The following is a 16,584-nucleotide window of genomic DNA, read 5'->3' as shown; positions in this document are numbered from 1 at the left end:
ATGTGGAAATTAAACTTCTTTCCTAAGTACAAAAAGTCCCCCTTGTCCTGTGCAATAGCACTAAAGATAACAAGTGAAGTAAGTTTTCAATATAGATCATATATATTTATACAGGGTGATCATATCCCCCTAATACGTCTCTTATGGGAGAATAGATTCAGTTCAGCTAATCTCTCCTCATAGCTGAGCTCCTCCATTCCTTTTATTAGTTTAGTTGCCCTTCTTTGCACTCTCTCAAATTCCACAATGTCCTTTTTGTGAACTGGTGCCCAAAACTGGACTGCATATTCCAGATGAGGTCTGACCAATGCTTTGTACAGGGGGAGGGTAATGTCTCCATCTCTGCAGTCTATTCCTCTTTTAATACAAGAAGTATATTTTTTATTTCTGACTCCCCCAAATGTATTTCCCCTAGACAGTATAAATCATGCATGTTGTTAGCTCCCAAGTGCATAACTTTACATTTATCTATATTAAACGTAATTTGCCACATGGTTCCCCAATCAAACTGTACATCCAGGTCTGCTTGTAGATTATAGACATCCTGTATGGACTTAATTCCATTACATAGTTTGGTGTCATCTGCAAACACAGAAATGGTACTTTTATACCCAAACTCTATATCATTTATAAAGATGTTAAACAGTAAAGGTCCCAACACTGAACCCTGGGGTACACCACTAATAACCTTAGACCATTCAGAGTATGAATCATTAATTACAACTCTCTGGATGCGATCTTTAACGCATTTCTCTATCCATTTACAGATTGACTTTTCTAAACCTATCCACCCTAACTTGCATAATAACCCTCTGTGGGGTACAGTGTTAAATGATTTTGCACAATCCGTGTATACTATATAAACTGATACTCTATTGTCTAACTTTGTACTTACTTCCTAATAAAAAGATTGTAGATTTGTTTGCTGTGGCTGCATTCCTTGAGAAGAATGTGCGATCCCCAGGGCACTAGAGGTTAATTAACCTCTAGAGCCAGGGGATGGTAGAGGATTTACATCTGCATTTGCATCATGCAGCCCTGGAAATTCTCCTGTTCGGCGAGAGCTCAACCTCTCAGCGAATCATAAGACCATTGTCGCTTACATTTTCAGTAAGTGAGAAAGGCCTGATTCGGCCCGAGATCGAACCTAATATTCTCGCTGGCTTATCTCTAGCAACAATATTTGGCATAGGCCAACACAAAAATTACCTTCCAATATTAATACATTTTCATTGAACTCACTGCAGAAATTCAAATTTTTTAAAGTAATTGTAAATCCCTTATATATAGTATTTTTACCAAAGGAAGGGGGTCAGGGGTTCATTGTGGGAATATGTCTCAAAAGACATAAATCAAGCTGTAGGCAGGACAATGTGTTTGTAAAGTTGATGTGTGATGAATGAAAATAGAACTAGTTAACATTACAATGTTTTAACAATAAGTTTTGTCCTTGGTCAATTAGTATTATTAATACTGCACTGTATACTATGTGGGCATAATATACTAAGTGAAATATTCAGAAACCATTGACAAGTGCTTTTGATCTGTCACCTACTTCTGTTTGACCTGCATTTGACCTGCTATAAGTCTCTTTTGCTCCTGCTTATCCTCCCCCTTCCTCTCTCTATAGAATAGTAAAAAACTACATTGTATGTACAGCATTACTGTGCTGTTTCTGAAAACGATTACCTAAAATTCTTTTCAGTGATGATTATTATAACGAATAAATTATCTATGAGGAAATACTTAATGAACTGAACAAGTAAGTTTTTCTTAACTAAAGAAAATTCTAAATTAAATGATAATGTCTGTCAGATGTCATTTACAGTAAGTATTGGTACTACAAATGGGGGGGGGGGGGGGGTGTTATTTGTAATGGTCCAGGGGCAAATGCCCTTTTGCTGTACTGGATTATTTTTTGAAGTTAGGGGGAATGGTTGGTGATGATCAGGTTTGCAATAAAAGGGCTTAAACAAGTATTTGCAGACAATTTGTGTATACAGGTAGTCCCCAGGTTACATACGAGGGACTGTAGGTTTGTTCTTAAGTTGAATTTGTATGTAAGTCGGAACAGGTACATTATTTTAATGAATGCATTTAGAACATGTGTTTGTCTCAACATATTATTAGGCAGCATGGTGTCAGTTACTGTATAAAATCCTCACTGTGATTTATTCACAAACAAAGCAAACAAAAAAATCTTCATGGAGCCCAGGCATTCATTAACTTCTGGAGCAAGCTGTGATTGATGCAAAAAGAAACAACTGCAGAGTTTGTCTTGGTCATTAAAGAGTTACAAGAGGCTGCAGATCAGCTCAGCTCTTAAGATCACCCACAACCTCAGCTGTGATTAGCAAATTATTTTTTCTGCAAGTCATGCAAATTGCACCCCCCCTCCCCCCATCAAGCCTCTGTCCTGCACACTGATTCTGTTAATTCCTAACAAACCCCCACATCCTTCTTATGGGAGTAAGTTTAGGGAAAAGGTGCTGTCCTTTAACACTAAGCCTAAATTTTAGGGGAGGGCAGGGGGCATAGGATGGTATATCATCTATAAAATTCTTTGAGTTTTTTTGTCTCATATCTATTAGCCATCAAAATCTTGTGAAATATAAAGGAAATATAACGTTTCATGCAGTAATATCCTTGACAAATATGTGCACAACAATGCAATCTCTTCATAATATAGAACAGAAAACCATGGGAACTATTTATATAGCATTGAACTGACATACACCAAGCATTATCTGGTGAAGAACCAATTTCTACTGTTAAAAAAACATGGCCCTGGAAGATTCTCCATCAGTGAATGCGTGCTAAATGTCAGATCCACTGCTTTATAAATAGACCCCAAAGTTTACAATCAGTGCAATAAAATTTGGAACAGCCTAGTCTCCAGTGGCATTCTTTTGCCACCTAGTGGCTGTTTTGCTGTATTGAAGGATATTTTGTAGACATAATATTAACCACCTGAGCGTTACACTGAGGTCTAGATTTCTGTACCAAAAGTGATCCACTGTTTTTCATGAAATTTTTTTTTTAAATTGTATAGACCTGTAACTTACAGAAATATGTCCAAACAGGGGTTCTAGTAGATATTATGAATATAAAAAATGTATTTACTTGTATTTTTTTTTATTTTTTGTATTGGATTGGATACCGGAGTTTGTATTCAATCCAATACAAAATGAGCATTTGAATTTACCAGTTATGTACTTTGTATTAATTTTATATTATTTTGTATTAGACTGGATAAATTTGAATTTCCAAGTTATTTACTTTATTTTTTATTTTTTGTATTGGATTGGATACGCAAGTTTGTATCCAATCAAATACAAAAGATAAATTTGAATTTCCAAGTTATTTACTTTTATTTTATTTTTTTTTATTTTTTGTATTGGAATGGATACAGGAGTTTGTATTTAATCCAATACAAAATGACAGTTTGAATTTACCAATTACAAACTTTGTATTTATTTGAATTATTTTGTATTGGATTCAATACAGGAGTTTGTATTGAATCCAATACAAAATGAATGAATGAGTTTCTATTTGAATTTCCCGCACACGCGCCGACGTCATCACGCACGCAGGGAGAAGCCTTCCGGTTTTTTTTCTCCGCCGGACGGCTTCTCCCTGCAGAGATCATCCGGCGCTGGATGAAGACGGACGTGGACGATCAGCGGGACCAGGTAAGATGCTGGCCGGTATCTTGTGTTCAGCCGGCCAGGCGGCGGAAAGCAAGATGCCGGGCAGCGGAACACAAGATACCGGCCGGCATCTTACCGGTCCTGCTGGCACCCGACGCTGGAGAGGGAGATCGACGGACGACGATGGACGGAGGACGACGCTGGAATCCTTACCTCCATGGTCCCGCTGGATGTGCACAGCGGGACCATGGAGATAAGGATGTGACAAAATTACGGGGTTAACCATCCTAGCCATTTTTTTTTGCCCGACCTTCGTACGGGCATACCGGCTAGGTGGTTAATAACATGAAACAGTTACATATGATATTTATATGTAAAATTATGATACATAAAATTTAAATAATTTAACATAAACTATTTACACAGAGATGCTTTGACAATTAAACCATACAATTAGGACTCTTTAATAATGGCATTGCTACATTTGTCGGCTCCGGACTGCGCATGCAGCCGGGTATCACTCAAAGGGGAATAAACTTCTCCCATAGTGACGGCATGATGGCAGAACCCACCCATTCTCCCATATCAGGTCTGAGCCTGCGATGGGAGAGTGGATGGGTTGTGTTCAGAGACACAACCCACCTACCGTCCTGAGCCAGCGTTCCGTACTCGGGACGTGGTCTGCGGCTCTGACTGGGATGTCCCCCTCATCAGCGTCCTTCTCCTGACCCCGCTCAGGGGCACACTGGCTATAGCGGCAAATCACCAAAATTTTCTCGCAGAACACCAGTTGGAGACCGCTGACATATAGGGCTCTATTTTTTAAAACAGGGAATCTGACATTCCCTCAAACATCAAAGCAATTACTGCCATTGCAACACTTGAGCCTGAAAGATTCCCATGAGGGAATGTTTCATGGAATGTCTAATTCACTGGTTAATAAATAGAGCCCATAGTATGTTACATGGCTAGAAGGATTTATTTCTTTAATGGGGAAATAAACTGCTGTTTCCACATTAATAGCAGGCTACATCACCCGATCTCGCGCCTGCACAGTGCCAGATCAGGGTGACATAGGCAGAAGCCAAAAGATGAGGAAAGAAGATGGCCAGTGCTTCCTCCACAGATTCAGGACAGTGCAATATCCAATCCAGGAAAGCTCAGGGGGGATCAAGAGATCTTCAAAAGTAAAGGTGAATTTGTTTGTTTTAGTTTAGTTCCGCTTTAAGTGACCATTTTTCTTTTTCTCTTCTAAAGTTCCTAGAGTTGTGTTTCTGTTTCTGTAAATTTTAATAAATCTCCTAAATCAAATCACTGAAGGTGTGGACTTGGTGGCTTAAGTTAGAGTGGTGATGGTTTGGCAAACATCCTGCAGCATGGGCTTTTCTTCTGGGGTTAGGCTCTAGGACAGGGGTAGGCTAACTCCGGGCCTTTAGGCCAGATAGGGCCTAGCCAGTAGTCCATTCCGGCCTAACGCCCCCTGGTCGATCCGGCCCAATCCCACATGCCGCTCTTGAGCCTACTTTGTATGCCTCCCTTCCCTATTTATCGCGCCTGGGGTTACCACCGCCGGGGTATGGGGACATTCTCTTTCTTCCGTATGCGTTGCGGAGGAGAGGGATTCCCATTCAGGGCCGTTCCCTCTCCTCTGTATGCATTGTGGAGGAGAAGGATTTCCCTTCCGAGGCGTTCCTGTGGGGGGGAGACCTATCAGCACAGGACTCGAGAGAGAGTCTGGCCTAGTGTGCCTTCTTGACCTACTAAAATGGCGTGGTAGCTAAAAACATTGCTGACCTCTGCTCTAGAAGGATAGTGTGTTAATCTGTCCTTTGGTTTTCCAATCTTAGACCTAGAACAGCCTTTTTCAAACTTTTTACTCCATAGAATCCCTTAAAATGGTATTCAAGTCTCAGAGAATCCCTACAAAATAGTTTAGTTTGTGGTTATTTGAAAAATGCTCCTTACAATGATGGTCAGTGTCAGTTCATGATTATTGTTTGTTACTGTCATGCTTGTGGCTCTGCCAAGTGACATGGGGGGGAAGTAAGCCCTGGAAGGTTTATAATGCAAAAAGATAGATATAGGAAGTGACTGTTTGAAAAGTTTACACAGGTCTCCTGCCTCAGAAGTCTATGATAAAGACAATACTAGAACCCCAAAATCTGAAGTCCTAACACATACCCAGTCAACAAAGTATTGGGGAACAGAAGCAATATGGCCTTAAAGAGTATTAGCAATTAGTGGGTTGTTTGAGGCAACCTGTGAATGGGGTGTCATGATTACTGTCTAACCCTTCTTACAGTATTTTGAAATCTGCAATAAATCTGTTCAAATTTTTCTTACCAAATTATCAAATAATTTATTACCAAATTGCCAGGTACTCATTCTTTGTTAATAATACAGAGAAGACCCAGCCATGGATGATTCCAAAGTATTACAGCTAAATGGGACATCCCCATTGTGACTTGCTGTCTGTTGACTATCTACTGTATGATGCAGTAGCCTTTTTTTTAAATCTATATGCTGTCAGATACAGGATAAGAAGTGTTCATCCTTATAGGTTTAAGTGTATTATTACATTATAGACTATTGGGTAATCCAGCAAAGCTGAAATGGATCTGGTCCAAGATTTAAATTATTTACCAACTAATAGCAACTAATGATTGTTAATAAATCCATTCAAGGTTTGCAAAATCACTCAGGTTCACCCATGATAGTCTATCTTCTCCAGTCTTTGGGAGTTTTAAAAAATCTTATCACTTGTGTCTAGGGAAAACTCAGCTCTCACTTTCATGTCATCCTGTTAGGGTTTAGATTAAAAATGTACATTTTCTGGCATTGCACAAGCAGGCTTTGGCAAGGCAGTTGTAGCAAATACTATTTAATAAAAATTTGGTATGCTTCCATAGAGACAAAATCAATGCAAAAAGTTCTTAAAGTATAACATTTGTTGAGAAAAAGCAAAGCTCTTTTAGGCAATGTATGTACATTGCAAGTATTTTATTAAACTTTGTTAAAGATTTCTAACTTTCTTTCCATCTAGATTGATTTCCTAATGGGAGGGTATAGTTTATTACTACTATTTCTGATTTCTGATTGGTAAATTGAAATTGTAATGTCTAAACTTCTGTAGAAATAAGTAACCCTTGGGGGTATCCTGTCAAATTGAAATTTCAATTGCAGATGTCCAAAATGAGACTTTGAGTTTGCTAGGGGTTCCTTGTTTGTGCCTTTCAGGTCAGTTCAAGTGGCACCAATGATCTATTTGGCTAGCTGGGGTTCCCTGAAGACCTGAAAGTTAATTTAAATTTATTTTGTTATTTCAAAGTTATTTACATTTTAATGTTATTTCCCTCATGTTAAAAAGGTCAGGGAAAGCTCAGTTCTAAACCATTAGGGGCCATAGCCTCTACCTTTAGCACAGAGGTTCAGGTTCTTCTTGTGAATGATTGGTTGGCCTTCTGCTGTCTCTAGGTAGGATACCTGGTCTTGGTTAGGAGGGCAACTATCACTAATGGCGGGTGTTTGTCACCCCAATCAATGGGCTTTGGCACCCAATGATGAGGGTCATTAAAATGGGATAAATGCTGGGGAATTAATGTTCATAATGAATGTTTAAGGGTTTAAGGGTACTTAGGAAAAGATTTTGAAATATTGACTGCATTGCCTAAACCCCTCTGTATTATGAGCCGCACGGGATTGACATTCTCTGCACCCCTTTACCCTCCCCTATGGTTTTATGCTTATGGTCACTACAAATAAATAACCCTGTCAGAGCTGTTTTATGTGTTACATTTTAATAAAAGTAGAGTTCTCTTTTATCTAAACTAGTCCCATCATTTTCTAAGGTCAGCATTATGCAGTTGTTGAGTAGAAAAGTGTAAAGGTTTTTATTTTGTAATAAGTACACATATCTGCATGCACAGAGAGGTCAGTAGTGACATGACTTTGCAATTTGTCAAAATGAAAGAAAACAAAATAGAGCAAAAGCAAGCCGTGTGACACAGTCATTACCTAAATCATTGCTTAATAAAGAATAAATCAATTCTTTGTATTCTCTAACCACTTTCAGGTCACATCACAATCAGTAATAAAAAAAAAGTACATTGGATAACTTGTTAAATAATTTGTTAAAATTTATAGTAAACTAATTATAAAACACAATACGAATAAAGGATCTTAAAACAAAATATATCAATAACATTCAATATCAAATACTAGCAGAAATACTACTACTAATTCTACCATTACATACAAATATGATAATACCAGTAATATTAATATTATTAGAACTGAATTTTCTAAAGAAATATGTGTTTGATGAAGGCATACGTGCATTTAGTGGTCCGTAGGTCCAAAAAGGTTCGTGACCACTGCTGAAGAGCACACAAAAGCACTAGAACTCAAATCTTCAGCAATGCCTTAACTACTATCTTCTGTATAAGACAATATCCCCAACCTCTCCTTTACAGCAACTACCTATAAAATGAGGGGAAATAGTGCGTTATATAGGGAAGTTGTGGCAAAGCAATGATAGGCTAATGAAGCTGTCTATGTATATGATATCACCTTTTTCAGTGACATCTTGCAAAACACAATTGGTTGATGCAACTTATAGAAACCAAAAGAGTGTTGGGTGCTTTTATTTGAAAAAAAAAAAAACACATGGAACTGCCACAGAAATGCCTCATTACCCATTAAAGTTCTATCTGCTAAGTAAACAAAATTATATCTTGCACATATATTTCACACATCCCTACATTTTATTATTGGACTGAATTGCATTCATGAAAAACACATCCCTTTGCCACTAAACTAACACTAAACAGCACCACCCTTATGTAGTACCCTATTGGTTGCCTAATGTAGTACTCCTGGTTTTAAAGACCCCCTCTATTACAGGACCATCTTCCTTGATGTTGTGCCCCCTCAACAGAGAAATATTCAAAAAGCAAACATTAGACAGGTGGTCCCTGGGTTACATACGAGATAGGTTTGTTCTTAAGTTGAATTTGTATGTACGTTGGAACAGGTAACTTGTTTTAATAAACGCAATTAGAACAGATGTTTGTCTCAACATAATTTTAGGCAGCATGGTGTCAGTTATTGTTTAAATCTTCGCAGTGAGTTAATCACAAACGAAGCAAAGAAAAACTTTATGGAGCCTAGACATGCATTAACTTCTGGAGCAAGTGGTGCTTTGATATTCAAATGAAACAACTGCAGAGTTTGTCTTGGTCATTAAAGAGTTACAAGAGTTTGCAGAACAGCAAAATACTTCTTCTGAAAGTCATGCAAAATACCCCCTCCCCCCAGCAAGCCTCCGTCCTCCCCACGAAAGAATGGGAAGCCCCGTTTGTATCTAGGAGTCATTCGTATGTCGTTTGTCCTTAACTCAGGGACTACCTGTATATTAAAACTCATATTTCTACAGCAGAACAGCACAGATATACACTCACAGGTCCCTGTGTTGTTCAGCTATATCTAAGGTATAAAACATGAGACATTTGTAAATCTGAGATTATGTCCTGCCATGGAGATCTCGGAGCAGACACCTCTACTTACAAAGTGACAACACTTTGTCCTGGTCACCCAATTCCTGCATTGTCCTCCCATCACACAGGTTTTCAATGGAGACTATAAGTCGCTGTCTGTACACACATTATGCAGGCATGGTTCACTGTTATTGCCATCAGAAACCCTACCCTGTAAGACGCTATGAAGCCACCGAAGGAGTGCACTCATGTACTGTAGATAGGAAGTGGCTACAAAGATTCTTAATGAGATCAGAAGGACTGAGATGTAATGGAAGATAAAAACGATAAAAACAAGTATTTTTAATAAAAATAAATTATTTAAAAAAATAGTTATGATTTATGGTGCTTTGGGCAAATTAAAAACCACTTAGTTTTCCATCTACTTTACAGGATATTGTAATTATATTCTCACCTGTGAATGTTTTTATATTTTTGCCTGCATTATTTTTATAAAAAAGAGAATACATTTTTCTTTTCACATTTTGTCTAAACTCTCTAGATCCAAAGTAATACACAAAGGGATCCAAACAGCAATTGAAACCACCAAGAGCCAAAGAAAACGTATAGGCCACATATAAGGTGTACTGTTTGGCTGATGGAAATGAATGAAGCAAAAAAATCACATTACTTGGCACAAAACATATGAACAGCACGATCAGCAACATTGCTATCGTACAAATGGTCTGCTTCCTGGGTACAATGGACTGATGGTTATATGAACAGAGAACAGTCACAATGATTGATACGTAACAAGTTATCATAACTACTAGAGGGATAGCAAAAAAAGCTAGAAGGCGGCTTATAAAATACAAATAGATAAGTACAGACGAAGAAAACATATTTTTAGGTAAAATATCAAAACATGTAAGTATGTTAAGTTCAGGTACATAGAATGTCATCTTATTGTACAGTAAAGGTGAGTCGACTGATAAAGCAAGAACCCAAATCAACAAACATACAAAAAATGCTTTCCTGATGTTCATACAATTCTGAAAACGCAGTGGATGCACAACGCCTATGTAGCGCTCCACACTGATACACACCATTGTCAGGATGGAGCAGTTCGCATTTGCATAGAAGAGTATAGTTGTTACAGTACAGAAGGTGTCTCCAAATGGCCAGTTATTTCCTCCTATGTGATAGGCAGCCAGGAATGGCAGAGTCAAGCTGTAGGCCAAATCGTTTGCTGCAAGATTGATCATAAACACCATTATAGGAGTCTTTGCCTGGCTGCGACAGAAAATCCACAGACTGGTTAGGTTTAGTGGAGTGCTGACCAGGAAGATGAATAAGTATATGGCTGGTAAGACAGTTTGCAGCATTTTATTTTGCAGCATTTCTAGCGTGAGTTTGGGTGAACAGGGCAATATTGTGCCGTTGATGGTTGTACTTCCAGTAAATGCAGATATGGTTTCTTCAGCCATATTTTCCCACGGACTTTAGCTAAGCGGGGAATTCGTAACTAGGGAGAATCTAAAATAAAAAAACAAAAACAAATTATGGTTTATTATACACATATCTGTATACATAATATACCTTTTAGATGTATTAAACATATTATACCTTTTCCTATAAGTTATAGACTCAGTAAGTGCCTTTTTTGGGGACCTCCACAGATCCTTGTTATTAACACCTGTTCTGAAGGCCATTGGTTGACATTTTCAATAGAATTGATGTGGGATTTAATATAAACAACAAATCTAATGCAAATTGATTAAAATACTGATTTATTAAAGCTCTTTGAGGTTGGAGAGGATACACTTTCTTCAGTAAAGCTTCACTGATGAAAGCGTTTCCTCTCCAGCCTTGGAGAGCTTTAATAAATCAGGCCCAATATGTTCCTGATCTATGTTCAATGCAAAGAATTTTGAAATAGAACACTGATCAGGAATTCCATTTCTTTGGAATTCTCAATTTGATGCTGCTCCAACACCCCCCTCCCCTTCCCCCACCAGTAATTTAACTCAAGAGGGAGAAGCGCTTACCATCATTGGTGGTCAGAACTTAGGGAATTGCATCTGGTGGTCAAAAAATGGGCTGGCTGATAGGTGCACAACGGTAACTAGATAAACAAATTAGGAGATATTAGGACCACTGCATGGCCATTTATCATTTGGAGATATGACCTCATTATGAAATTCTGGAAAGTAAAGCTACGTACACACTTCCAATTATTATCGTCGGAAAACGAACGACGAACGTTCCTGCACGATATATCTGAACGATCGTATAGCACCGATCCTGCACATAGCGGTAACGACACGATCGTTCGTAGATATTGTACACACAATAGATACGATCGTTTAAGCGATAGAGGAACTATGTGCACGACAGGAAAGTGAACGAGCGTTCGTTCATTACGCATGCTCAGCCCGTGGACGATCAACGAACGACCGTACACACGAACGATGTTCAACGATCGTCGTCCAATCCGATCCGCCGGTCCGGTCGTTCGTTTCCAACAATTTTCCTCGTTCGTCGGCGTCGTTGGTTACTTTTTTACGAACGATTTTTTGCCCAATCGATCGTTCGTCGTTCGATTGGAACGATAAAAATTGGAAGTGTGTACGCACCTTAACTGTATGCACATGAACTAATGGAGTACAACACATTTCTGGTTTTCTATTGGTGGATCATACAAATATCTGTTTTATAACCTGGAATAGAGGCTGGAAATATCGGATAGGATTCACCTTTTATAGGTAAAGTTATATATTTGTTTAATCTGATATACATGTAAATTGCTTACTAGGGGACATTTGAATATCAGGAAATAGTAGTGATTTTAGATAGGAGAATTCTTAAGTCCAATCAGTTAGGGAATTTCTAAACTTTTTAGTTGATATTGTTGATAAATGTGTATTTAAATCTATGATTATACACAGACATTAGTAAATCAATATTTATTGTTGATTATATGATTGAAATGATGTTAGTACTGATAATATGATCTGTTGTGGTCAAAAGAAGTAGTAGGAGGTTAAAAAAGAGTTTGCGTCTGAGGTGACTCCAAATTATAATTGGAGCCTTTAAACGCCTTTTATGCTTATGTGTGACATATAAATTATAAAATCACCCATTTCCTAGAGAGCCAGGATATTTAATCATTTATTATCAAATTAGTCATGAAGATAAATCTTGGATGTCCTAGAAAATGTACCATGTTAACATGTGTATAATATACATTACCAGGTAGTCAGTGTGTAATTGAGTACTCTATATGCCTTTTTATAATATATACCTTTTAATTACCTTGGAAAAGCAGAATACATGTATACTAGGGTAAAAGGGGAGTTCTGATTATATTACACACATTTACAATGCTGGATTGAATTTGTTACATTTATCTCTAAATCTGTTGTGGAATTACATAAATATATATAAATATATATATACAGATATCAGCCTTTATGCTCAGCTATACAATCATATCACATCCAACAGCAACCCATAGCAGACATGGTTGCTTTCCTTAAATATCATAAAACATAGGCGATATTATCTATATTGATCTACAATCCAACACAAGTCCAAAATAAAAAACATATACAAGTCAATTAGAGTATGGCTGTCCTTTTAGGTAAAGTTCACTTAGCAAATACAAAGCCTCCCAGCAACAGTCAGAAGACTTTGTTACTGCTGAGTTAAAGTTTTTTTCCATTGTTCCTATTTGGATATTAAATTATAATAAAACTGAACATATTATGCTTTTGGAGCATTGTATACATGCATCTCCTGTATGGGAAAAGCCACACGTGTGATAGGATTTCCTGGTTGTGAAGCATTACAGCTTGAAAATTCATTTATCCTTAAGTTTAAAGCTTTCGTCTTGGGGATCCAGTGACCTCTTCCTGCACTGCACCTCTTCCTAAATGGACAGTCGGGACTTTCATATATTGGAATTTTATATTTTGGAGTTTATTCAATTGATAAATGCAGATATCATAATATATTTATTTTTAATATATTCTTTTTGATATATTCTTTAAACTCTATAAAAAATTACAAAGTAATCCTAATTAATAATTACACTTTAATGACCATACAATATTTTGTAGTCCTGTTACATATGACAGGCTTGTCAACCCAAGGAATGGATGCAGGAACTTCAGGGATTGAAGAAGGAAAGAATTCCAACAGATAACCTCCCCAGGTTACTTAATAATATCTTGCTCTATGTCCTATCAGTTACTTACAATGTTAACAAACTATACAAATATTAAATGCAAATTAACACTTACCTTGTTGAAAGTATTTGTTGTCCTTTAGCTTGCACAACAAAAATTTGGTTCAAGCTTGTGCAGCATTTGACTGTGACATCCTGTTCTAGATGCTAGATTTTAATACCAGTGGACTTGAATTAAAGATGAGAAACTTTGATTGCTTACAGTTTAAGGTTGATTCAAGAATTCCATCCCACCCACAGAATTTTTTTTTAATTACACTTTGTTCCTGAAACAAATTTGCACATTACTTGTTAACCTAATCTGATTTAAAATTAAGATTCATTGCAGAATGCTAAATTTGACTGATTCTGTATTTCTTAATCATAAACCACAAAAAAAAAAATAAAAAAATAGTTGAAATGCTGAACACCTGTACCCCATATTGGTGGTGTACTCAGTGCAGGGCAAGGAGTTCATTCTGTCCTGGGTACAGCCAGCTGAAGGGCACCATATCATTACAGGCATGGGGTAAGATTAGATGAAATCTTCATTCATCAGTCACAGCTTAGATAGCTGCTAAACATCTTCATCATTTACAAGAACAAGTCCAGTTGTTTCTGACTAATACTAGATTCACAATGACCTGGACAATTGGGAACCTTCACATGTTAGATTTGAGCTAGGGCACAGCAGGAGCAGCACATCGTGTTGAGCAGCACCAGAACTGTTTGCTATAGATGTCTGAGAGACATGGTAAAGGGAAGGAGTGTGTGAGTCTTCACTCCAAAATATATTCTATATCAGATGGTTGATTCTTCTGCTACTGACGCATTGAAATAGGCAAAAACACAAAGAAGATACACAATGCTGGAGGAGATATAATACTCAGCTCATTGTACCATGCTAGGTATTCCGGCATACCCCCGGCTGCTGAGAATGAATTAACTACTGTGCCAGTGCATAGAAGTTACATCATTCCCACTTGGCCAATCAAGAGAGACGAAAATCCTGAACCTGGAAGAGGACCAGGTGAAAATGGCCCAGTACTGTGCCAGGAAGGGTAGTTGTACTTAAAAAAAAAAAAAAAAAAAAAAAAAAAAATCAGAATTTTATTCAAAATTCTTTTATCAGAAGGGACATCTCCTGTCCTTTCTGCAATAAGGAACTTGCCTTCTTGATATGTTTTATTTTTTCACTTCTGTTCTGCTGTAATTCATCTCTGTGCTACTCTACCTATCTTTGGATAGGTTCAAAGAAGTAGCAGGTACTGAGGGTGTCCCAGAGGAAGGGCTCCCATCAGAGGGTGGGTAAGACATGTCAAGCAATCCTATTGCTTGACATGTGACATTATTCTGTATCTAGTGTACACATACAGCCTCTACCAATTTAAAATATGTTGATGATTTGTTCCCACAGTATTTACAATGCATATTACTAATTTGTTGCCTGCACATTATAGAAACAATCCTTTGTTGCCTATATGTTGTCAAGACTGAATACTGAAGATAATAATCTTCATTGGGTATCTAATATGCAAGATATACCTCTGTCTTATTAATATACCTTATATGACTTATACTTTATTTCCTGCATCAGCTGTAGAACACTTTAAAATGTATTAAATTCAAACTTAAGGGAACAACAGCACATCCTAGTAGCAGACTCTGTGTAGTGCAAAGAAAACCAAATGTTAATTACCAAACTACATGGGATTTCTTTAGAGTAATTATACATATTGTTTGATTATTCAAGCAGTGCTTCGGTTTTAATAAAAGCAAAATAAAATGTTACTTTGTGTTTATCTAAATAGGGACATGCTTCAAGGGACAATCATTGACAAGATACATATCACTGCTAGCACAGGTCCTGTACAAACCGATGCTTTTGCATCAGACATGTAACTATGCTATAAGAAATGTTGGACATGCTTCAGGAGACAGTCTAAGACCTGAGACACATTACAGGAAACTGCTAAAGATCACTGTGTTTTTTTGATATCTGTCCTAGCAAGATCTATTTTTAAAAAACAGAAAAACTTGGTATAAACATATATTTTCTCTGGCCTAGGTAGCACCTAGATAAAGGGAACAAAGACTGCCATTTGCAGGGGCCCTGAGAGACCCACAATAACACCAAACATAGGTTGTGGATCGGACACCAGAGAGCAGAGTATGGTCATTTTTGGCAGCTTAGTCTTAAACTATTTTAAACTATATATAACTACATTTGTATTTTCTGTCTGCATTCTATTTTGGGGACCCAACCTTCGCCCTGTATTATAGAAACATGTCAGAGGTAATTAAGTGGAGCTCCCCAATGGATGGGAGATCTCCTATTATATACTGCATCTCCCATTTAGGCAAATGTAGAATTTTGGATCTGGGCCCTGGTAATAATAATGCTCAGGACAAGTAGGTGACAGTATTATGAAGCTATTTGCAATTTGAACCCTTCCTACTATATCAAAGGCTAAGAAAAAACCTTGTGGCTGGAGGTGCAATTTTTTAATTTTTGAAAACTTGATTTTTACTTTGATTGGGTACCACGTTATGATTATTTATTATGACAACTGAAACCAGACAAAAAAAGAAACCTTTGAATCTACAGATTAGGAAATCAGAATGAAAAGGAATTGTATTTGTTATATGTGAAAACTACCAGCTAGTCATCAGATTTTTCTAAAACGAATCTGCTTAGCTTTAGCACAAATATGTACACAGATGTCATGCAGGCACAATCAGTATTTAGCAAGGCAAGCAAAGTATTTAATGCTTACTGCAGAAGCGACATTTATGGGCTCAACAGACTTGCGGCAATATTGCATTAGTTGGAAGGCCATGATGAGTGAGGCCTTCTCAGATTGTAAAATGGGTGGAGTAGGCTGTAAAATATCCCTCTGATGGGATGTCCTGGAATCAGAGGTGGAACCAGAATTGAGATAGGACAAGATTACTGTATACTAGGGTGGTAAGGAGTACAGGGAGTATAGCTTTTAAGGTGTCCCTCAGCCCTCAGTCAACCATCAGCAACCAAACCAAGCACCTGTCCTTGCATGAAGGTTAGCTTCAATAAAAGCCATGATGATCAACAGAAAAAGGAATATATTCAGTTGAGCTATATGCAGAATATGAATAAGTGAGAATCAGGGTTAAAGCTTGACTAGCAGAAAAGTCTACATTTACATTGGTTACCTATTTCTGGGTTATTGGTAATTTTCACTGAGGTTAACTC

The 16,584-nt window shown here is 37.5% G+C and overlaps 1 protein-coding gene across 1 annotated transcript; it reads right to left on the bottom strand.

Annotated features, from left to right (window-relative positions):
* Positions 1-7,513: 7,513 nt before the first annotated feature.
* Positions 7,514-16,538, bottom strand: LOC140341765 (P2Y purinoceptor 8-like). Its single transcript, XM_072427642.1, has 2 exons — positions 11,173-16,538; positions 7,514-10,660 (listed from the first exon to the last, which is right to left on the bottom strand). The coding sequence occupies exon 2, from the start codon at positions 10,609-10,611 to the stop codon at positions 9,544-9,546; it is 1,068 nt and encodes a 355-aa protein (XP_072283743.1). The 5' UTR covers positions 10,612-10,660; positions 11,173-16,538; the 3' UTR covers positions 7,514-9,543.
* Positions 16,539-16,584: the final 46 nt, after the last annotated feature.

The sequence above is a fragment of the Pyxicephalus adspersus genome, chromosome 1 (genome assembly GCF_032062135.1).
Source record: "Pyxicephalus adspersus chromosome 1, UCB_Pads_2.0, whole genome shotgun sequence".
NCBI classification, from domain to species: Eukaryota; Metazoa; Chordata; class Amphibia; order Anura; family Pyxicephalidae; genus Pyxicephalus; species Pyxicephalus adspersus.
Note: the sequence above shows the minus strand (reverse complement) of the source record. Positions and strands in the feature narration are given on the sequence as shown.

Excerpts from the sequence above, each read along its gene's own strand:
- LOC140341765 (XM_072427642.1), bottom strand. The coding sequence starts at position 10,611 with ATGGCTGAAGAAACCATATCTGCATTTACTGGAAGTACAACCATCAAC.